Source organism: Eriocheir sinensis, chromosome 60 (genome assembly GCF_024679095.1).
Source record: "Eriocheir sinensis breed Jianghai 21 chromosome 60, ASM2467909v1, whole genome shotgun sequence".
NCBI lineage: Eukaryota > Metazoa > Arthropoda > Malacostraca > Decapoda > Varunidae > Eriocheir > Eriocheir sinensis.
The window spans coordinates 10008441-10032468 of NC_066568.1; the positions used below are offsets into that span (position 1 = coordinate 10008441).

Sequence of the window (24028 nt, forward strand, 5' to 3'; positions counted from 1 at the left end):
ATGTTGACCTCGAAGTGCTGCCGGAGGTCACTGAAGTCTCACAGGCCCCTTCCTTTGTATATATGTGACACACTGGTTACGCTGGGGTGGGGGCGAGGTCACTTGTAACATGCAGCAGAGGGCGGGGTTCGAACCGGGGCCAGCATTTACATGGGCGGGTATGGGGCTTGTTAAGGGCGAGGCTTGTAGGTGAGGGCGGGATTCGAACCGGGGCCAGCATTTACATGGGCGGGTATGGGGCTTGTTAAGGACGGGGCTTGTAGGTGAGGGCGGGATTCAAACCGAGTCCAGCATTTACGTGGGCGGGTACGGGGCTTTTTAATACGTGGCTTGTAGGTGAGGGCGGGATTCGAACAGAGTCCAGCAGTTACGTGGGCGGGTACGGGGCTTATTAAGGACGTGGCTTGTAGGTGAGGGAGGGATTCGAACGAGTCCAGCATTTACGTGGGCGGGTACGGGGCTTGTTAAGGAAGGGGCTTGTAGGTGAGGGCGGGATTCGAACCGAGTCCAGCATTTACGTGGGCGGGTACGGGGCTTATTAAGGACGTGGCTTGTAGGTGAGGGCGGGATTCGAACCGACTCCAGCAGTTACGTGGGCATGTTAAGGAAAGGGCTTGTAGGTGCGGGCGGGATACAAACCGAGTCCAGCATTTACGTGGGCGGGTACGGGGCTTGTTAAGGAAAGGGCTTGTAGGTGAGGGCGGGATTCGAACAGAGTCCAGCATTTACGTGGGCGGGTACGGGGCTTATTAAGGACGTGGCTTGTAGGTGAGGGCGGGATTCGAAAGAGTCCAGCATTTACGTGGGCGGGTACGGGGCTTGTTAAGGAAAGGGCTTGTAGGTGAGGGCGGGATTCGAACAGAGTCCAGCAGTTACGTGGGCGGGTACGGGGCTTATTAAGGACGTGGCTTGTAGGTGAGGGCGGGATTCGAAAGAGTCCAGCATTTACGTGGGCGGGTACGGGGCTTGTTAAGGAAAGGGCTTGTAGGTGAGGGCGGGATTCGAACAGAGTCCAGCATTTACGTGGGCGGGTACGGGGCTTGTTAAGGACGGGGCTTGTAGGTGAGGGCGGGATTCGAACCGAGTCCAGCAGTTACGTGGGCGGGTACGGGGGTTGTTAAGGACGGGGCTTGTAGGTGAGGGCGGGATTCAAACAGTCCAGCATTTACGTGGGCGAGTACGGGGGTTGTTAAGGACGGGGCTTGTAGGTGAGGGCGGGATTCAAACAGTCCAGCATTTACGTGGGCGGGTACGGGGCTTGTTAAGGAAGGGGCTTGTAGGTGAGGGCGGGATTCAAACAGTCCAGCATTTACGTGGGCGGGTACGGGGCTTGTTAATAACGTGGCTTATAGGTGAGGGCGGGATTCGAACTAGTCCAGCATTTACGTGGGCGGGTACGGGGCTTGTAGGTGAGGGCGGGATTCGAACCAGGTCCAGCAGTTACGTGGGCGGGTACGGGATAACGGGTATGATTCGGACACTTTTTAGAAAAATATTTCTAGAAAACGAAATTTAAGAAGTAGTGTAATTTTGCTGATCTCAAAATGTTCCTCCATCATTTGGCTCTGTAGGCTGCTAATATGACACTCGTAGCTATTTCCAGTTTTCAGATGTAGGTGATGAAAGACAAGTTTCTAAATCGTCCCCAGCCGTGATGATGGTTCGGCCAGGGAGGTGGGATGGTACGGACACTCATAATACTCGCCATAATATTAATATAACTTAAGTTTGATTGGCTAATAAACAAGATTATATCTTCTACAAAAGATTTGTATGAGGACAAAAGTATCCTCTCAATATTAAGAGGGGAAAAAATAAAAGGAGAATTACAAGAAATATCTAAAAAAATTTGGTATTATGCCTTCCTTCTCTTCTCACAAGCATATATATAAGATCTGAATATAAATCAACCAAATTAACCTTTTTATAACCGTTGCAACACCTATAATGTTTAAATTGATCTAAATTTAATAAAAATCATGAAAAAATCAACCGTCCGAATCATCACGACTCTATAAAAAGCAAATGTGTGGTCACACTCCTTTTCCAGCACGAGGCTTCACGGGTGATCGTGTTACACGGCAACACCTTCGCCGGGCATCGCTGCGTCACCGAAATAATTTACATCTCGCTATTTAGCACGTTTTTGAAGTGAGAGCTTACGATACACCCTGAAAATATTACATAAGAGATGCAAAAAAAAACCCAAAATCGGACTTGCATCGAAAATAACAGCTGAGGGCGTGGTTGTCCCTTTGTGGGCCAAGGCAACAAAGTTTTGCATATTCACACAAAATCTCGCGGCACTCACTCCCATACACTTTACAGTAAGTGCTATGGCCGGACAATCCCACTGTCCGAATCATCACCCCTCTCCCCTGGACAGGGCTTGTAGGTGAGGGCGGGAGGTTCCTCAGCCCCTGAATCATCTTGGTCATCCTCCTCTGAACTGATTCTAGCAATTTGATGTCCATTCTGTAGTGTGGGCACCAAAACTGGACAGCATAATCTAAGTGTGGCCTAACTAACGCTAAATAAGAGTCTGAGGATGACCTCTGCACTCCTGTTGGTTACCGTCCTGTTAATAAAGCCTAATACCCTGTTAGCCCTATTCCTCGCACTAATACATTGCTTCCTTAGTTTTAGGTCAGAGTTCACTAACACTCCCAAATCCCTTTCACACTCAGACCTGCCTATCGCTGTGGAGTCTAAACTATACCCGTGTAATGGATTGCGTGTTCCTACACTAAGTACGCTACACTTGGTGATAAAATTCATCTGCCATTTCTCTGACCAAGCTGACAGTTTGTTGAGATCCTCCTGCAGTCTTCTAGCATCCTCCCCTGTCCTAATAATGGGTCCTATTTTGGTGTCATCTGCAAATTTACCTATGTCACAAGTTATCCCATTGTCTATGTCATTGATGTAGATAATGAATAGAAGCGGGCCTAAAACTGAACCTTGAGGAACCCCACTGGTAACATTACCCAATTCGGATTTTTTACCGTTAATGGTAACCCTCTGTTTCCTGTCGCTAATCCACGCCTTACTCCAATCAAATACCTTCCCTCTTATCCCATGAGCCCTGGCTTTATTTAACAGTCTCTGGTGAGGTACCTTATCGAAGGCCTTACTAAAATCAAGATAAACCACATCATAGCTCTCATCATTGTCAGCTGCCTCGTATACTCTATTGTAAAAGGATATAAGATTAGTGAGGCACGACTTTCCTTTAGTAAACCCCTCTGAGTAAACCCATGCTGTGAGTCGTGAATTAAATTGTCTGTCTATATTGTCCCTAATACTATCAGCTATTATTGACTCAATCATTTTACCTATAACTGACGTCAAACTAATCGGCCTATAGTTCTCCATAGAAGATTTGTCTCCCTTCTTAAATATTGGAATAACGTGTGCCTGCCTCCATGAAACAGGCACCACCCCTGTGTCTAGTGACTTCCTAAATACTTCTGTTAACTGCCCACTTATCTCTGTTCCGCATTCCTTTATTACCCTGGGGAAAAGTTCATCTGTCTCATCACGAGCTCCCTACTTATGTTGATGTCGGTTGATTCTTCTACCTCTTCTCCCTTGTAGATCTGTCCTCCCTGAGGTATATCATCTAATCTTTCCTTGGTAAATACAGTTAAGAAATATCTATTTGACGCCTCGCTCATTTCCTCATCACTATCAATCAGTGATTCTCCTGAAGCGGCCCTATCTTATCCCTAACCTTGGTCTTATAAAGCTGAAAGAAGCCCTTTGGATTGGTCTTTGCTTCCCTGGCAATTCTAATCTCATAATTACGTTTTGCCATACGTATGTTTTTCTTTACTGCTCTAGGTAAATCGTTGTAACTATCCCTTAAGTGAGTTTCCCCCCCTTTTAATTCTAACATAGTGTTATGAATGTGCTGTATGTGAATGATTGTATGTGGGGGGTGGCGTAACAATATATTCCTCTTTTCCTTCCTATTTCAGTTTTTAGCCTGTCTGTCATCCATCTCGGTCTGTTGACCTGACTTCCCTGTGATGTATAAACGGTTTCTGTCCTAATTTAATCTCCCTGACCAGACTATTGTACTCACCCTCCAAGCTACTGATCAGACTAGTGACCTCACCAGAGATTACCGCCCCTCCCTGCTCTGGGTCCTGACCTACTTCTGATCTCACTCCCCTAAGCTTCTGCAGCTGTTTTCTTAACCCCTCATAGTCTGCCTTCCTGAAGTCAGGTATTAATGTGTTGTTACTGCTGACTCTATCCTCCCATTTAATATTAAATCTAATTTCCTTATGATCACTTACCTAATGAATCCCCAACCTCAATGTTGCTTATTATGTCCTCACTATTTGTTAACAACAAATCCAAAATATTTTCTTCCCTCGTTGGTGTTCTAATTAACTGCTTAAGGAAACTATCCTGCATCACATCTAACAAATCCTGTGCCTCTTGGTCTCCGGATAAAGCATCCCACTCTATGTTCCTATAATTGAAATCACCAATTTCACACACATTCCTATATCTTGACGCCCTACTGATTTCTTGTAAAAGGGGTTGGCTACTGTCCCTGGTAAGGTTGGGTGGTCTGTAAAGTACTCCGATGACAAGCTTCTCCTTCCTACCTATTGTTTCAACCCAGAGGGATTCTGTATTGCTATCTTCCTTGACCGAGTTGTTAATGACACACTTAAGATTGTCCCTGATGAAGAGTGCGCCCCCACCCCCTTTCCTGCCTATTCGATCTTGGTGGGATAACTTATACCCTTCAATCTCTAATTCTGGGAGAAAGTGTCTGTCTGCAGTGTTTATCCATGACTCTGTGATAGCTATCATATCCAATTTCTCTACGCACGCCTTTCCCCTCAATAAATCTATCTTATTCCTAATACTTCTACTGTTTGTATAGTACACATTCAGGTCTAACCCTTGCCTTACCCTGCAGCCGCTATTATTATTACTACATTTAGTGCTCCCACTTGATATTGCCATCTTAGGCCCCTTCTTACTTACCCTAAAAAAAAACCTGCAGGGCCCCCACTCCACGTTCAAGGGCATCAGACAAGATCTGTACCCCCTCCCATGAAAGGTGAACCCCGTCCCTCTGGTATAGGTGGTTCTTGCCAAAGAAACTGTCCCAGGCGTCGACAAATTTCCATCCATTGGCTTTGCAATAATCTGCCAACCTGCAGTTTAATGAAATAGCCCTGGACATCCAAATGGCACCAACCCGCCGCCTTGGCAGAACCCCACACACCACAGGAACCCCGCCTTTGGTTGTAATTCTTCGAACTGCCTCAATGTAGCGACGCATGCAGGAGCTACTCACTATACCTAACCTGCTTATGTCGCTCCCTCCCACGCTCAGGCAGACGATGGGTTTGACTCCCTCGCCTGACATGCAAGTACGACTCTACCCTGTCGCTGACATCCTTAATCCCCGCCCCAGGAAAACACACCCTTGTCCTACGTGTCCTATCTTTAGCACAGAAGGCCCTATCTAACAACCTGACCTGGCTATCCCCAACAACCAAAATGTTACCCCTGGGCAGGGATTTGTCATCTGCCCTCCTCTCCTTCACCTCCTGCTCCTTCACTCCCTCCCTCAGCTCAGAGAGAGCCTGGAAGGAGTTGCGGCACTCCACACCCGCAGGATTGGTCCTCTTCAGCTTTAAGCAGTTTCCATGGCTCTTGACTACCTGCCAGCCCCCATCTTGTGACGATGTACTATGTACATCACCTGTCTGAGGTCCTGATGAACGAAGGACTCGATTTTCCTTCCTCATGGCCTCCACAATCCTTTCTAACTCTTCAATTCTCTCCAAGAGAGAATTTACTAACTCAACTGTACCCCCACCGGCCCCGCCTCCTCCCTTCACTGCACCACTGTAACTCATCCCACCAGACATGGTCAACCCAAGAGCTAGCCCGAGCACGTCCTATCACCTTGAGGACCTGAGGTGAACTGAGGACCTGAGGTGAACTGAGGACCCGAGCTGAACTTCACACGGTCGAACAGTCTGTCGAACAAACACTGTTACCATATCAATAGGCGAAGCAGGATGACGTCACGACCCTTAACAATAGGCCTGCTCCGCCCCCACCAACAGGCAAACAAGCGAACTACACGGGACAACTATCACTAGTAACTATCACTCACACACAGAGAAGAGCGAGCACCAAGAGGTGTACCGGACACTGCCCATCTTCGTAGTATCGGAACTTCGGACAGTACCTACACCGTACAAATTTTATTTTGAAATGATATATGATATAACATATATATAACAGAAGATTTTATTAAAAATAATTTTAAAAATTCTATTAATAATATTCTAGCGATAAACAGCACATACATCAGCTTCTTTTCTCATCACCCGCCAACATAAGTTGTCTAGGTGCGATTGAGATATTCTTTGACTGCAGCCTCTCATTTTTTTCTCAATATACGAATCTTAGCATCAAGCCAGGATCTTTCAATTCCTTGTGTATGTGCTCCGGTGTTAAGATCGACGTAATACTGCTGATGATTTACGGAAAAATGACGAAAATTGATTTGGTTTAAAGTAGAGTAAGCTGGCCAGTCGTCGGAATGGATTATTGAGCCATCAGTGACTTCCGTCTGAATAACTGGTTAAGTGTTTTCCTTGTTCGGGACCGGAGCTTCGACACTCTAACCAGACATTCTCTCGAAACCACGACAAGTGTTTTCCTTGTTCGGGACCGGAGCTTCGACACTCTAACCAGACATTCTCTCGAAACCACGACAAGTGTTTTCCTTGTTCGGGACCGGAGCTTCGACACTCTAACCAGACATTCTCTCGAAACCACGACAAGTGTTTTCCTTGTTCTTGTACATTGTTGAGCCGGGATTTAACTACCTCTCTACCATCTCTACTACCCTCTAGACTCTAGAGTCACTCAAGACCATCTAGGCCAGTGGTTCCCAACCTTTTCTATTATGTGGCCCCCGACCAGTACATAATAATCTCCATGGCCCCATTCAGTGTCTGTCATCTTTTCAGATTCAGTTATTGCTAGTTATGAATTGTGTAATGGTGCCAATAGCTATAGGACCAGAACATTATATGGAAAGATTCCAATTTATTGATATGTAAGAGATAATTATCTTTAGGTACTGCAGTGCATTAGAAAAACTGCATGAAAATTGACTTTAAAAGAATCAAAACCATAATTTTCATATTACTCCATGGCCCCCAGGTTGGGAACCACTGATCTAGACCATCCATCAACCATTTAGATGGCATACCAAAGTAGATTCATGACACGTAGATCGCAATATAAAGTGTAGATGGCATACCAAAGTAGATTCATGACACGTAGATCGCAATATAAAGTGTAGATCGCATACCAAAGTAGATTCATGACACGTAGATCGCGATATAAAGTGTAGATCGCATACCAAAGTAGATTCATGACACGTAGATAACAATTAAGCCAAAGTAGCACCGTAGTAGTAGTAGTACTAGTAGTAGTTGTAGCAGTATTATTATTATTATTATTATTATTATTATTATTATTATTATTATTAATAGTAGTAGTAGTGGTAGTAGTAGTAGTACCCTGTGGGAAGGAGGGTCATATACTCGTACAACTTTCAATGGTTGTATAATTGCCAAACAAACCTCATACAGCACTTAAGCAACATCCAATTAAGCTGGAGCAGGAATCACGATCTTGTGCATAAAACACCAGACCATACTGAGCATATACTTACGAGTTATCCGCCATTGTAGACAAGTCATATGTGTGCAACGCTTCACATTGCATGTACACCGAGAGAGGGAGGGGGGGGGAGGTATGGGGGAGAAAGAGGGCGGGGGGAGAGAGTGCGGGGGAGAAGGAGGATGGATACACGTCACAAATACGTCACGCCTCACTTGTTCGAATGTGTAAGTGGCTCACGCAGGTTTTGCCATCACAGTCAAGAGTAAACGCCATAATTAACCGCATCTGGCATTGCACAATAGCGTCAAAAATTAGCGGAGTGTGTGAAACAATTTGTGCCAAAGTCCCATGCTGATCCGAGTCTTCGTTTGACAGATATTTGCGAAAAACGGTATGTCATAGGGTCTGACATGGATAGTATGTAATTCTCTCTCTCTCTCTCTCTCTCTCTCTCTGCTATACACAAGTGAAGGCCACGAATCTTATCTATACTACTACTACTACCACTCCTCGCATCTTAGCGTCTTTAATACTCTCCCTCGTGTCTCTTCGTCCTTGTTTTCGTCTGGCTCGTCCTCGTCCTTTCATCCTAGTCCTCGTTCTGTTCCTACAATAGTTATCATCATCGGCGGATTCCTTTATTCTCGGCCTCCAGTCGTTCCTACGCATCAATATTACACAGTTACTCTTGCTAGTATTCCTCGCTATCACTTTCCCCTCCGACAACTAACACTCTTCACGCATCACAGTGTTCGGTCGTTCCCGCCACCGAGTCGAGCACCCCGAAACACCATGAAACACGAATTGCTTCCAACTCCCGTTTTCTTTCAAACAACGTCAAAGTGTTTTTCGCCTTCCTACCTATTACCTCTCTCTCTCTCTCTCTCTCTGATCTTGTATACCTTCCTCTACAAAGTATAAACACACATACACATACACACACACACAGCTAGCTCTCCCTCGCCTTCCTCACTCTCATGTCCCACACGCTCGTTGTCCACGGGCATTTTATCTCAAGGCTCCATCAAGTGTTATACATTATATCGACACGTCCACTGTGTCTCTAAGCCTGCCACACCATCGTCACTCCACTGAGTTCACGCCCCCGGCTCGCCACGCCACCACGCCACGACACCACAAAATATCACGTAAAAGGGGAGGCTTTTCTATGATTGATTCTTGCTTGTCAACAGAAAGGTGTTTTTACATAACTTAATGAAGCAGTGATTGTAAAAGACATGTAAAACTATAATTACTGGTGAAATTTGGATGAGCCAACTAAAATCGTCAAGGATGAGGAATTATATACGCGGTAAAAACACAACGGCAACTTGTTATGCAGCTGAAGGACATAATTTATAGACGATCTGGTTCAGCTTGTTCTGCCCCAAACCACAACGGTCTCCACGTGTTCTCGTAGGCTTTTTTGCATTTTTTTGTTGTTGTTTTTGTACATATACACTATGCAGTTGTCAATCACATGATATGGTACAGCACGGCCTCTCGTGATATCTTTATATGAATGAAAGTTTTGTAAACAATAATTTATAATGTTGTCCTCATTTTGATCTATACATCACGGCAGCCACTATAAATAAAAATCGTCTGCGCCACTAAGAGGCCCCTCAGGACAGCCTACCGGCGCTATAGCTAGGCAACACAGAAAAAAAAGAAAAACGCTACCGGTTAAAATTTCTGCGCTAACAAAACTTAGTGAAAAAGATTAGTTGGAGAATAATGTGACAAAAATGGAAGGATGAGAGGCAATAAAGTATAACTGTAGCTAGTACTATTCATTACTACTACTACCACAACTACTACTACAACTACTATTACTACTATTACTACTACTCTAGCAACCCTGTATACTATTGAGACTATTCCTATCAGCACAGTTTGTAGGCCTATGATATTTATTGCCTCTTAGTTCTTCAGGTTAAATTCAGGAAGTCTTCAGCCACCCCGTACTTAAAGGCCTAAATAAAGTGTTCTCAGTCAATAGCCTACTAGTTTTGGGAGAATAGTTATGGATAGTTTTTTTTTGCTTTAATCGTCAATAACAATAATAGTAGTTTATTTTCTGAGGCCGTGAGCATCTTTCCCTTCTGATACTTTTTTTCTTATTTCTTTATTTATATTATTCTTATTAATTACTTGTTATCTTTCTTTCCTTCTTCCTTCTTTATTTCTCTTTTCCTCTTTTATTTTTCATCTCCCCTTCCTTTTTTTTTTTCATCTTCCTTTTTATTTCCTTTCTTTCCTTCTCCTTCCTTCCTTGTTTCTCCTTAAATAATTTTATTTTATTTTTCCTCCTTTATTTTTTCTCTTCCTTTTTTATATTAAACCTTCCTTCTCTCTCTCTCTCTCTCTCTCTCTCTCTCTCTCTCTCTCTCTCTCTCTCTCTCTCTCTCTCTAATAGACAATAGACAAAGAATCCTCCAAATCAGGGCTTCCATGAATAGAGAAAATGTAAAGATTACTGAACATTTTGTCATGGTTTGAAGGCACCTGCTGCAACAGCCTTGAGGCACCAGCAGCAGGGTCCGAGTGGAGTGCCTGCCTGGCCCTGGCCTGGGAGTACTGCTCCTTCTTGCCAGGAAGGGTTCATCAGGCCAGGCTGTGTGTGGGACAGCTCTGAGGAATGGCTGACACCAGAGATAAGTGTTTCCCGGCAACAGAATGTCACGGTAAAGGCCTCAACAGATGGCTCCCTCAGAACCCTCTTTAACACATAGGTGTTGGCACACGTACAGAACTGTAATATTTACCCCCACGGCCAGGCCGAGGATGAACACACAGAAAAAGGCAACAACAACAAAACAACTTCTGAAATTGACATCATCTCTTCTGGACACTCATTCTGTTTATTGTAGAGGAGACAGCACATGGCAGGCTTTTTGTTTTGTTTTAGTTCCTGAGCAGCTTCCTTGGCTGTGAGACAACAAGAATTAAGCAGAACAACATCCTCATTACCCTGTTGGCTTGAAAAAAAAGTTGGACAAGGTCAGTTTTCTCTGCTGCATTAGGCAAAGTCTCCCCTGGCTTACTGACGGGTGAGTTACTGAATCAGGACCAAACAGAGCAGACTTTAGTAATGGCCACCAGTTGTGAGCCTGAGATGCACCAATGAGGATGTCTCCATAGTGACTGGCATAATTCCTCTCCTCAGCCCCATCAACCTGACCCACAGACCTAAGAGCATTTTGAATAGAAACTTTCTGGGTCACTTCATTCGCCATTCATCTTACCAGCATGAACCAGAAAAAGTGAACTGCTTACCACACACACCAGAAAACGTGAAAACTGCTTACCACACATACCAGAAGACGTGAAAACTGCCTACCACACACCAGAAAACGTGAAAACTGCTTACCACACATACCAGAAGACGTGAAAACTGCCTACCACACACCAGAAAATGTGAAAACTGCTTACCACACATACCAGAAGACGTGAAAACTGCCTACCACACACCAGAAAACGTGAAAACTGCTTACCACACATACCAGAAGACTTGAAAACTGCTTACCACAAACACCAGAAAATGTGAAAAAGGCTTACCACACATACCAGAAAACGTGAAAACTGCTTACCAAACATACCAGAAAATGTGAAAACTGCTTACCACACACCAGAAAATGTGAAAACTAATATAAAAAAGTAATTGTGTTGTGATAAGTGTATTTGTCCTGAATACAAGGGAGGATGGTCGCCACACAGCCCTCAGGATGATGGCTGCTGCTGCTGCTGCTGCTCTCCATCCTGCCTGTGGAAGGTGTCCTGGTGCACCTGGAATCAGAATACAAACAGTGCCACCTTAATCAGCAGCAGCAGAGGCAGTGTACACTAAAGACATGCTCAGCACACTCAAAATACCAGGGGCTGTATTCTTAATTCAGAGCCCAAGCACACATATTTAACAAGGTTTTCATAGGCATTTTGGGCATTTCCATGGGTAGCTTAATAACCCTGGTGGTAGTTTACCCCTTCATCTCTACCATGAACATGAAAAATACTCATGAAAACCCAGCTGCTCTCCTTTCCGGACTTTGGAAATAGTTAATGTGAGAGGCGGAAACATCTAAGAATACCGACGCAGGTGTCATCTAAAACTAAGTACTGTAAACCGGGGTGACTTTGGACAAAAAGTGGATAAAAAGTTGACAAGTTGATAACTCGTAGCCACTTGCAACAAGCTAGATGATTTTAGTGTCAAAATTTGTCTTTTGCCTTATAGTTTTCGAATAAAAATGATGTTTTCTTGAGACACATTTGTTTTGAAAACAAGCACAATATGTGTTTTTGAAATTTTGTAAAATTTACGCCATCACAGCGGAAACAGACTGGACAGTGAGGAGGTTAAAGATGATGAGAGTGCAGAGACAAAGCAAAGTTGTAGGTCAGTTTAGAAAGCCAAGATTTGTTCCATCCACCTTGAGGGTTTATCACTGTGGGTTCAGGAGTACAGCAATGACTGGCCATCGCAGCAGAAACAGAATGGCCAGCGAGGAGATTAATCCCTTGACTGTGGATTTCCTAGCAAAAAACTTCACCAAGCTACAGGAATTAAAAAGTGGCTGCTACAATTCAATGAAAAAAAAATGTGAAGTCCTGCACCTTGAGAGAGGATATCCAGCACACCAATACCACATGGGAAACACTCCACCATCCACCACAGAGGCAGTGAAAGACCTGAGACTATATGTTACCAGGCTACCAGTGAAGGCAAAATGCCTGACAATCACAGCAAGGAGGTTAAAGATAAGAGTGCAGAGAGGGGGAGCAAAGTTATGGAAGGGATGTTGAGAAAGCAGAGGTTTGTTGCACCCACCTTGAGGGTTTGCTGTGACACAAACATACGTGGACACCTTGGGCAGCACACGTATGAGGCGCGGCGGGAGTGTGTGTGCAGGTGTGAGGTGAGGTAGCGGGCGCGGGCAAAGGTGCGGCCACAGATGCGACAGATATGGCCACCCTCGCCCTCCTTGGCCCTGGGGCTGCCCGGAACACTCTGGGACTGTGCCCGCGCCGGTGCCCGTGACTGTGACTGTTGCTGCTGCTGCTCCTCCCCTTCGTTCTGTTTCCCTTCCTCAATGGTGCTCTGGAAGGCAATTGGGCTACTTATCTTGTTAAATATAAATCTACTTAGTCTACCATTCCTACTTAATTGGGCTACAAGTAGAAAATTGGGCTACTTTTGTTACTAAATCTAAATCTACTAAATCTACTACTACTATTAATCTAAGTTAGGCTACCAAGCTACTTCGGGGCTGCTGATTCTTTCACTTGGGTCTATTTTTGTTCTTTTTACAGCGAAGGAGGCAGCAGCTCGAGGGTAAAAACAAAAGCAAAATAAAGTCTGCTATACGCTGCTACGACAAAAGAAAATGGAATGAGAGCCCAGAAGAGAGGTCAGTTCAAGGTGGAGAGGTGTCTTGATACCCTTCTCTCATGTTAACTAAATCCAGTCACTCCATCAATTACCCAGTCAAAATAGTTGGGTATAGTTTTTGTATACGTATTTTTGCATTTTATTCGTTTGTTAATCATAGCAGAGAATATTTCATAGGAACAACAATAATAGTCAGATACTTTTTCTGTCCAACCGTACTATCTCTTTGTCTCTATCTTTAATGGGTATTGAAGTATCAGCAAAAACAGGGGCACAGTACCAGGCCCATCTTGTCTCCACCATTCTCACAGCTGCCCATCACTTCAGCTTGGGGCATAAAAGGAAAAAAATCCCACTATAGCCCTACCAGTTGAAGTGTGTGTGTGTGTGTGTGTGTGTGTGTGTGTGTGTGTGTATGTGTGTATTTACCTAGTTGTGACATATGAGAAAAGAGCTACATTCGTGCTGTCCCGTCTCCATATCTGCTCTTATCCAACTTTTCCTCAAAATCATGAATGTTTCTTGCACAAACCACCTCCTCCTCCAGTCCATTCCACAGCTCAATGCTTCTGTTTGGGAAGCTAAACTTTTTCACATCTCACCTACACGTGGTCGCCCTCAACTTCTTTCCATGTCCTCTTGTTTCCCTCTCACTCTGTCCAGATTCTCCACCCCACTCGCCACCCTGTACACCGCTATCAGGTCTCCTCTTTCTCTTCTTCTCTCCAGGGTTGTGAGCCCCATGCAATTGAGTCTCTCCTCGTAAGTCCGATCCCTAAGTTCTGGTACCATCTTAGTTGCCATTCTCTGTACTCTTTCCAGCTTTCTTATATTCTTCTTTTCGTGAGGAGACCAGACCACTGCTGCATATTCCAACCTTGGCCTTATCATTGTAACTATTATTTTCTTCATCATCTCCTCATCCAAATACACAAATGCCGTCCTTATGTTCCTCAGCAAATTCACAGTTTGTCCTGTTATCCTGTTGATCTGTTTGTCCGGTGACATGTTCCCTGAGATAGTCACTCCCAAATCTTTTTCTTCCATTCCTCTGCATATTATCTCACTTCCCATCTTATAATCATATTCACATCTTCTACCACTCCTACCAAACCCTATTTTTTTACATTTCCCAAGGTTGAATTCCATCTGCCATGTACCATTCTACTCCCATATTTTGTCCAGGTCCCTCTGCAATGCCTCACAGTCTTTCACATCATTCACTCATCTCAATAGCTTTGCATCATCTGCAAACAAACTCACATAGCTGGTCACTCCGTCCACCATATCATTTATATAAACAGCAAACATTAGTGGCGCCAACACCGAACCTTGCGGGACCCCACTCCTCACTGGGCACCAGTTGGAAACCCTGTCCCTAATTATTGTCCTCATTTCCCTGTTGGTTAGGAAGTCCTCCAGCCACTTAATCAGTCCATCACCCACTCCACCCTTATTTTTAATTTTCCAAATTAGTCTTCTGTGCTGTACTTTGTCGAATGCCTTTTTCAAGTCCTGGTACACTCCATCCCCCCAGCCTTCTCTCTCCTGTATTGAATCTGTCACCCTTGAGTAGTAACATAACAAGTTGGTGACACACGATCTCCCTCTCCTGAATCCAAACTGGTAATCCGAGATAATTCTCTCCCTTTCTAAAAAATCCGACCACCTGTTTTTAACTAGCCTCTCACATATCTTCACAACCACACTAGTGAGTGATACTGGTCTGTAATTTAATGGGTCCTCTCTCTTTCCTCCTTTATAAATTGGTACCATGTTTGCTCTCTTCCAATCTTGTGGTACCCTTCTTTCATTCAGGGAGGCGCTCATTATGGAGTGCAGTTTCTCTGCAAGTTGCTCACTACATTCTTTCAGGATCCACCCTGATACTTTATCCAGCCCTGTCGCCTTTCTTACATCCAGCTTGTTCAAGCTTTCTTTGACCTCCTGCATCGTTAACTGTATCTCCTGTATAACCCTTCCTCTCTCCTGGTTGTACGAATTCGTCTTCCTTTGTGAAAACTCTATGAAAGATATTGTTCATCACTTCTGCCATCTCTGCTGGGTCTTCATATGTAGTTCCATCCATTTTCAGTTTATCGATTGTTTCTCTATTCTTTAATTTGCCGTTCACATGTCTATAAAATAATTTAGGTGTGTGCGTGTGTGTGTGTGTGTGTGGGTGGGTGGGTGTAGGTGTGGGTGGGTGCACCTCACCTGCTGTGCCTGTGGGTGGTGTGTGCGCATGTGTACATTCTCCAGGTAGATGCGGCGCTTGAAGGAGGCTCCACAAATGCGGCACTGGTGTCTGGTGGCACTGTGCTGCTCCTGCGGAAACACAAGGTGCTGGGTATAGCAACACTCCACCCTACCCTGGCACTCCTGTCCCTCTTCCCAGTGAAACACAAGGTGCTGGGTATAGCAACACTCCACCCTACCCTGGCACTCCTGTCCCTCTTCCCATTGAAACACAAGGTGCTGGGTATAGCAACACTCCACCCCACCCTGGCACTCCTGTCCCTCTTCCCATTGAAACACAAGGTGCTGGGTATAGCAACACTCCACCCCACCCTGGCACTCCTGTCCCTCTTCCCATTGAAACACAAGGTGCTGGGTATAGCAACACTCCACCCCACCCTGACACTCCTGTCCCTCTTCCCATTGAAACACAAGGTGCTGGGTATAGCAACACTCCACCCCACCCTGACACTCCTGTCCCTCTTCCCATTGAAACACAAGGTGCTGGGTATAGCAACACTCCACCGCACCCTGGCACTCCAATTCCTGTTTAGAGTAAAAGTCTATTGATGGAAGACTTCACATTACATTAGTACATCCTTTACATAATAATCAACATAGAATTGCCGGTGGTGCTAAATGCTCGCTGCGAGCTCCAGTCGCACTCAAATTTGCCGTGTATGAGAGTGTTCCAACACTATTTCTCACCCCACAGCATTGCCAATTCAGTGTGTTTTCCAGTAAATTTGGTGGAAAATCATATCAGCCTAGCGCGGAAAATCTACGGACGAGCAACTGGTGGATGTTCTTGTCCAATATAGTGGCATTTTTGCATAGCTTCACCTATCACATGACTGATATTTTGACCAAATAGTTGTAAATTTTGCAGTTGGCAATACTGCCCTGCCAGAACCCCATCATCAAGAGATCTACTCAGTAGTTGCCTTACAGCTGACCGTCGCGCATGTATAAATGTACGTCTTCACAGGCAACACCCCCTGAACGTGCCTGTACATTCGCAGGAGAGGCTTATAGATCTTGGCCTCCTCTTTCCAATGGTGTTATTGTTTTTTTAACTGTGATGAATAGTTTTTGAGATACAGAGGTGAGTGGTGCAGAGTGAGTCAGTGCATCAATCAGTATCCGGGATAAAGTAAGCAAGAGAAAGAAAGAAAGAAAAGGGACAAAGTCTCATTGCATCAAACAGTACTGAGGAAGAAAAAAAGGAAAAAAAAGTGAGCCAGGTCATCAATCAGCATTCCTAGAGCCATTTAACATGCTGCCTCACCCTGTAGTGCCTGGCGTAGTCCCTCTGCCGCACAAAGCTTCTGCTGCACTCTGTACACCGGTGTGGCTTAGCACCCTCATGGGCCCTCTTGTGCTCTGCCAGATCCCGGGTATACCTGTGTGTGTGTGTGTGTGTGTGTGTGTGTGTGTGTGTGTGTGTGTGTGGTGTGGTGTGGTGTGGTGTGGTGTGTGTGTGTGTGTGTAGGAAAAAAAGTAATGTTACCCTCCATAAAACAACCACAAGATTCAATAACACACACACACACACACACACACACACACACACACACACACACACACACACACACACACATACACACACACACAGTGGGTAAATTAGGAGGAGGACTTTTAAAGTGGATGGAGGATTTTCTGAAGAACAGGATGATGAGAATAACTATTAGAGACAGGAAATCAAGTTGGAAAAATGTCTGCAAGGCTCTGTGTTGGCCCCAATTATGTTTGCAGTATATGTTAATGATATGATAGAAGGAGTGGATAGCTATATGAGTCTGTTTGCCGATGATGCTAAGATAATGAGAAGAGTGGAAAAAGAGGAGGACTGCTTGCTGCTCCAGAAAGGCCTGGACGCAGTGTGGGAGTGGAGCAGGAAGTGGGAAATGGAATTTAATACCAAAAAGTGCAGTGTTATTGAATTTGGAAAGAGTGGAATGAGAGTAGAGGGACATTATAAGTTGGGTAAGGATAAGTTAGACAAGAAGAAAAAGACCTTGGAGTGATGATCACAGAAAATTTGTCTCCAGAAAGACATGTGAATAAAATATCAACTGAGACACAACCTGCTGAGGAACATCAGAGCAGCGTTCACATACCTTAATGAGGACATGGCAAGGAAATTAATTGTGACCTTGATACACCCTAGACTAGAATATGTATCAGTGGCTTGGTCGCACAAGCATAGCTCCGTTCCTGTAAATCACAACTAGGTAAATACATGCACTTCCTGTATATCATGACTAGGTAAACACACACACACACACACCTGAAGGCCTTGAGGCACAGGGTACACACATGTGGGCGTTCCTGTGTGTGCGTCAACATGTGCGTCTTGAGGTTGTACTTCTCGGTGAAGGGCTTGGCACACACACCACATTCGTAGCGCCGCCCGCCATGTGTGTGCTGGTGCTTCCGGAGCTGACCCGATGACCTGAAGGGCTTCCCGCATGTCCCACACTTGAAGGGTAGAGTGGCGGTCGTGCCCTGACCTGACCCCTCATGACTCCCATCTGCCATGACCTTCCTGGGGACACAGAAGAAAAAGAAGAAATAAATAAATAGAGAGAGAAAGAAAGAAAGTCAGTCAGTGCATCAATCAGTATTTAGGAATTAAGAAAGGGAGAGAGAAAGAAAGAAAAAAGAGGTCAGTCAATGAATGTATCAGTATTTAGGAAGAAAGAAAGAAGGAAAGAAAAAAAGTATAATAATAATGAGAGAGAGAGAGAGAGAGAGAGAGAGAGAGAGAGAGAGAGAGAGAGAGAGAGAGAGAGAGAGAGAGAGAGAGAGAGAGAGAGAGAGAGAGAGAGAGAGAGAGAGAGAGAGAGAGAGAGAGAGAGAGAGAGAGAGAGAGAGAGAGAGAGAGAGAGAGAGAGAGAGAGAGATACAAGATTAGTTACCAACACCCTCCACACACTCACTTATGGGTGTTGCGTGGTGTTGCGCTGGTGGTGTTGAGAGGAGTTTTGGTGTACATCACGGGTGGTGTTGGGTGGTGCATGATCTCCACGCTCACCTCCCTCACTGATGCACCTCCCTTTCCTCCACCTCCACCTGCACCTCCATCCTGCTCCACCTCCTCCTCCTCCTCCTCCTGTTGGTGTTGTTGATGAACAGAACAGATAATAAATGAGAATGGAATAGTGGTGTTACAGGTACAAAATGTTGCAACTAATAAGAGGTCATTTTTTAAACAGAAGTTAATGTAAAAGATAAAGAAATTGATCTTTACATGACTAGAAATGGTGACTTGAATAACTAAGGTGTTTGGAGAAGGGGAGTGAGGGGGTGTCAAACCACCACCAGGGTCATAAAAGTACCCCTGGAAATGCCCTAAACTCCTATGAAAACCTTGTCAAATATGTGTGCTTGGATTCATGGTACAGAGTCAGAGGAAGGGTCAAACTACCACCAGGGTCATCAAAATACCCCTGAAAATGCCCTAAACTCTTATGAAAGCCTTGTCAAATATGTTATCTTGGGTGCTGAAATGTTTAATAGGTTCATGGTACAGAAGAAGCGTCAAACTCCTACCAGGGTCATAAAACTACAGCTGGAGATGCCCTAAACTCCTATGAAACCCTTGTCCAATATGTGCTTGGGTGCCAAAATGCTTAAAGATACGGCCCTTTATCCCTTATGTCCCTTCTCCTTCGAATGCCTCCATTGTTTCATTAGTACCTGCGAGGACACAGTGGAAGGCTGAGTCTGGTCCCCGCTAGTGTCTGGGCGATGGGATGCAGTGGCAGGGCTGGCATCAGACTCCTCCACTGCACATTGGTCTTCTGTGTGGCAAAGAGAGAAGAAATACAAAGAACCATCCACCAGGGCACCACAACACCTCAAGCAACATTTCCTGTACCAGATTTCTTTACAGTACAGGTCACACAATGGTCCTCTGTGTGGCAAGAAGAAAAGGCAATACAAACAACCATCCACCAAGGCACCACAACCAGCACTACACCCAGGTTTCCTACAGCAGGGTTCCTCACAATACAGCTCAACACAATGGTCCTGTGTGGAAGGAGAGGTAAGGAAATACAAGAAACTGTCCACCAAGGCACCAGAACAGATACTACACCCATGTTTCCTAGGGCAGGGTTCCTCACAGTATAGCTCAACACAATGGTCCTCTGTGTGGAAGGAGAGATAAGGAAATACAAGCAACCTTCCACCCAGGCAGCACACCTCAAGCTATGTTTCCTAGGGCAGGGTTCCTCACAGTATAGCTCAACACAATGGTCCTCTGTGTGGTAAGGAGAGATAAGGAAATACAAGCAACCGTCCACCCAGGCAGCACACCTCAAGCTATGTTTCCTAGGGCAGGGTTCCTCACAGTATAGCTCAACACAATGGTCCTCTGTGTGGTAAGGAGAGGAAAGGGAATACAAGCAACCTTCCACCCAAGCAGCACACCTCAAGCCACATTTCCTACAGCAGAGTTCTCCACAGTACAGGTCACACCAGACTGTCTTGGACCACCATCTTGACTCGCCAGCATGCTGCTTTGCCTTGTTGAGCTGATGGAGGCTGTGGGGGGGATGGAGAAAAGAACAGTGGTTGGCAATGGTAAATACTGAGACTACAACATGAAACTTCCCCGTGATCCTTCTTGCCAGAAAGACTCCATCAACTTCATTCTTGGACACAGCCCAGGCCACTCCCTCAGTAGCTGGCCACTGCCGACACCTGTTGCACTGTGCCAGAGTATGTGTGAGTGCCCATGTCCACAGTGCCTTGATTTCCAATCTTTTACCACCTTGGGGGGCAAGGGTAGAGAGTGCTTGCTGCTCACAGTGAAGGGGTGGTGGCTCATAACATCAGCCACTGCTTCCTCCCCAGTAACTTAAACCTTTGACTGCAGATTTCTTACAAGAAGACCTCACCAAGCTACAGGAATGGAACAAAAAGTGGCTGCTACAATTCAATGAAGAAAATGTAAAGTCATGCATACCAAGTCCAGCATACCAACACAACATGGGAAACACTCCACCATCCACCAGAGAGGCAGAGAAAGACCTGGGACTATTTTTACCAGGCTACCAGTAAAAGCCAAATCCCTGACAATCGCAGCGGAGAGGTTAAAAGCCTCGGTGCTTCCACACTTTAAGAATACTCAAGGAGAGGAAATAGGGAAAGGACAGAGGAGGGAGGAGGGAAGGGTAAGAGGGAGGGAGGTCAGCCATGGGAAATAACACTGGGGAAGCAGGAAGTAGTGAATCTAGGGAGGGGAAAGAGGAAGAGGAAACACAGGAATGCAAATTAAGGTTCAGGTCTGTCTGGATGAGTGGCACAGTGCACTCCACCACCCCCAGCTGACCCCTGTGACCTGACCTGCTGAGAAGATGATGCCAGGAGGGTCCGCCAGGGCCAAGAGCACGCTGGCGACGGATGTGGTGGCGGTGGCGGTGGTGGTGGAGGTGGAGGTAGTACTGGTGGTGGTGGTGGTTCTTTGAGGCCCTTCATACACCTGAGTAGAAGAAAACTGTTGAAACACACACACACACACACACACACTCTGTCAGCAGACTTAAAAAATCTTTCCCTCTACCTACAGATATATATATTGTCTCTTTTTCTTCTCTCTCTCTCTCTCTCTCTCTCTCTCTCTCACACACACACACACACACACACACACACACACACATTCCTTCCAATCCTACAAACTTAACATTTACCTTGTCATCCAGGACTGGTGCTGGCTGTGGTGGTGGTGGTGGTGGAGGTGCAGGCCTGGTGGTGGTGGTGGTGGTGGTGGTAGATGAGGCAGGAGTCACCACCAGAAAAGAGGTGTTATTGGTGAGGGTGGTGGTGGTGGTGGTGATGTAGGGAGGTGGTGGTGGTGGCATGACCCCATCCTCACCCTGGGCAGTGAAGGTAATGGTGCACAGTGCCTGGCTCTCCCCTAGGCTGGGTGGCACTGGCAGCAGGGACAGTGGGGGGACAGTGCCAACACTGGGGCACTGTACTAACACACTTGCATCTGCCTTCACTGGTGGTGGTGGTGGTGGTGGTAGGAGAGTGACTGGCAGTTGTATGAGGCACGGTGGTGGTGGCGGTGGTGGTGCCAGGAACAGTGGTGGTGGTGGTGGTGGGGATGGTGGTGGTAGGAGTGGTGGTGGTGGTGGTGGGTGTGAGCAGTGTGTGGTGGTGACATGTGCCACACACTGGGCCTGGCTGCCATACTTAACACCACACACTGAGCACTGAAACACCACCTGCGGCTCAACACCACCGCCGCCACCACCACCACCAACACCACCACCGCACACTCCACACTGCCCCAGGCCTTGTGGTAACCCAGTGCCACACTCCACACATGGCACCCTATTCAGAGGGACATTGGTGGTGGTGGAGGTGTTGATACTAGTAGTGGTGTTGGTACTAGTGGAGGTGGAGGTGGAGTCCCTTAGTGAGTTGTGGGTGCTGGCCAAGACCTGCTCCACCTTGCGCCGCTCCACCTCACACACACTCTCCACGGTCTGCCTCGCCTCCTTGGTCATGCCCGGCACCCCCCCCTCTGGCACCACGTACACCTGAAAGCCACCCCCCGTTAGCAAAGACAGGTAAGGTGAAGGTGTGTGTTGCTGTAAGGACATGTGATACCTTTTTTTATTGAGACAAGCTTACATGCTTCTCTTTATTCCTCTATACTTCTTTTGATTCCTCTATGCTTCTTCTTTTTTTTTTTTACAGCAAAGGAAACAGTTCAAGGGCTTAAAAAAAAAAGGAAAACAATAATGAAAAAAAAGCCCACTACTCATTGCTTCTAAAAAGATTAGAGAGGAGTGGCAGAAAGAGAAGTCAATTTCGGAAGGAGAGGTGTCCTGATACCCTCCTCTTGAAAGAGTTCAAGTCATAGGCTGGAGGAAATACAGATGAAGGAAGATTGTTCCAAAATTTACCAGCTTAAGGGATGAAAGAGTGAAGATGCTGGTTAACTCTTACAAAAGGGGTTTGGACAGTATAGGGATGAGCTTGAGTAGAAAGTCATGTATGGCAAAGCCACAGGGAGTGGGGGAGGCATGCAGTTAGCAAGTTCAGAAGAGCAGTCAGCGTGAAAATATCGATAGAAGATAGAGAGGCAACATGGCGGCGGAATTTAAGAGGTAGAAGACTATCAGTAAGAGGATGAGATGAAGAGCCTTAGACTCCACTCTGTCCAGAAGAGCTGTGTGAGTGGAGCCCCCCCCCTACATATGATGCATACTCCATACGAGGGCGAACAAGGCCCCTGTACATGGATAGCAACTGTGTTCCACTCACCACCCACTCTATGGCACACCAATTTTTTCCTATGTCCTTGTTGAAACCTAAACCTATTCAACTTAACCCCATTACTATGTGCTCTGGTCTGCTGTCTCATCATCAATAGTCACATCTATGCCTTACCTCATGTCTTGTCTTCTTGGTGGCAGCATTCAGTGTCTGGAAGGCCAAGCTGTGTTTCTTGAGGAGGTGTTTCCGCAGGTCCTGGGAGTAGGCGTAGCTCTGGGCACACACACCACACACCTGCAACACAGCAACACATCTCACCAATACACACTTACAAGCCTGGATGTATGTGCAAGCTCTAGGCACACACACCACACACCTGCAACACAGCAACACATCTCACCAATACACACTTACAAGCCTGATTATATGTGCAAGTTCTAGGCACACACACCACACACCTGCACCACACTCTTACAAGCCTGGCTACGTATCTGTCAATCTTATCAATATCATTCTCCTTCTTATCTATCTATCACACACACACACACACACACACACACACACAAACAAACACACACACACACACACACACTCACCCATCGCTTGAGGTGGTGGTGTACGAGCAGTCTGTGTCGCATGAGATTGGTCTTGTCCCCAAAGGTGCGGTCACACTCCACGCAGGCCTCGCGCTGCTTGCTGTGTGTGGTGCGGCGGTGGACCTTGCATTGCTGCGCCAAAGGAAAGTTGGAAAGTTTCTTTAGTCGGCGCAACATCTGTGGTCATATGCCGGAGAGAGACAGGAGGGGAAGGAATTAAAGAAGGGAACAGATCCCAGGAGATGGGACACAACCCCCGATTAACACCTGGTACCCATTCACTGCTGGGCGGACAGGGGCGTAGGGTATCGGAAAAGCCGCCCAAATTTTTCCACTCCGCCCGGGAATCGAACCCGGGCTCTCTCGGTTGTGAGCTGAGTGTGCTAACCACTGCACCACGAAGCCCCTGCGCCAAAGGAACAAACAGTGTGAGGTCAGCCACATCCCCAGTGACACCACCATCATTACCCAAAGCGACATATTTTTAAGCATTTTGGCTCCCAAGCTCACATATTCAACAAGGCTTTCATCAGAGTTTGGGTCATTTCTGTGGGTAGTTTTTTGACCAGGTGGTAGTATGACTCATTTTCTGTACCATGAACCTGAAAAGACACTCATTAGAATACAATTTATCTCCTTTTTGACCTTTGGAAATAGCTGATGTGAGGGGTGGAAGCATCAAGGGGACATATTTCTAAGCAAGCTCACATATTCAACAAGGCTTTCATCAGAGTTTGGGTCATTTCTGTGGGTAGTTTTTGACCAGGTGGTAGTATGACTCACTTTCTGTACCATGACCCTAAAAAGGCACTCATCAGAATCCAACTGATCTCCTTTTCAGCGTTTGGAAATAGTTGACACACACATAACAATATAT

The 24028-nt window shown here is 45.9% G+C and overlaps 1 protein-coding gene and 1 long non-coding RNA gene across 6 annotated transcripts in view; one reads left to right on the forward strand and one right to left on the reverse strand.

Annotated features, from left to right (window-relative positions):
- The first annotated feature begins 278 nt into the window (after positions 1-278).
- On the forward strand, positions 279-5924 carry LOC126985938 (uncharacterized). 2 transcript variants are annotated; one of them, XR_007739187.1, is made up of 3 exons: positions 279-410; positions 769-1300; positions 1432-5924. It is a non-coding gene; the product is annotated as an uncharacterized LOC126985938 (long non-coding RNA). The 2 variants fall into 2 exon arrangements; XR_007739186.1 differs by having other exon boundaries at positions 769-1280; positions 1353-5924.
- A 5426-nt stretch (positions 5925-11350) lies between these two features.
- The window catches only part of LOC126985939 (uncharacterized), a 21482-nt gene continuing 8804 nt past the window's right edge, over positions 11351-24028 (reverse strand). The window contains exons 8-18 of one of the 4 annotated variants that reach the window (XM_050841534.1): positions 23152-23283; positions 22730-22849; positions 21016-21873; positions 20672-20807; positions 19019-19122; positions 18259-18422; positions 17607-17864; positions 16605-16719; positions 15296-15406; positions 12518-12787; positions 11351-11475 (exon numbers count right to left, since the gene is read on the reverse strand). In XM_050841534.1, coding sequence (XP_050697491.1) covers positions 11410-11475; positions 12518-12787; positions 15296-15406; positions 16605-16719; positions 17607-17864; positions 18259-18422; positions 19019-19122; positions 20672-20807; positions 21016-21873; positions 22730-22849; positions 23152-23283 — 2334 coding nt within the window. In that variant the 3' untranslated portion in view covers positions 11351-11409. Of the gene's footprint in view, positions 11476-12517; positions 12788-15295; positions 15407-16604; positions 16720-17606; positions 17865-18258; positions 18432-19018; positions 19123-20671; positions 20808-21015; positions 21874-22729; positions 22850-23151; positions 23284-24028 lie in introns of all 4 variants that reach the window. The other 3 variants (XM_050841533.1, XM_050841535.1, XM_050841532.1) reach the window with 3 other exon arrangements.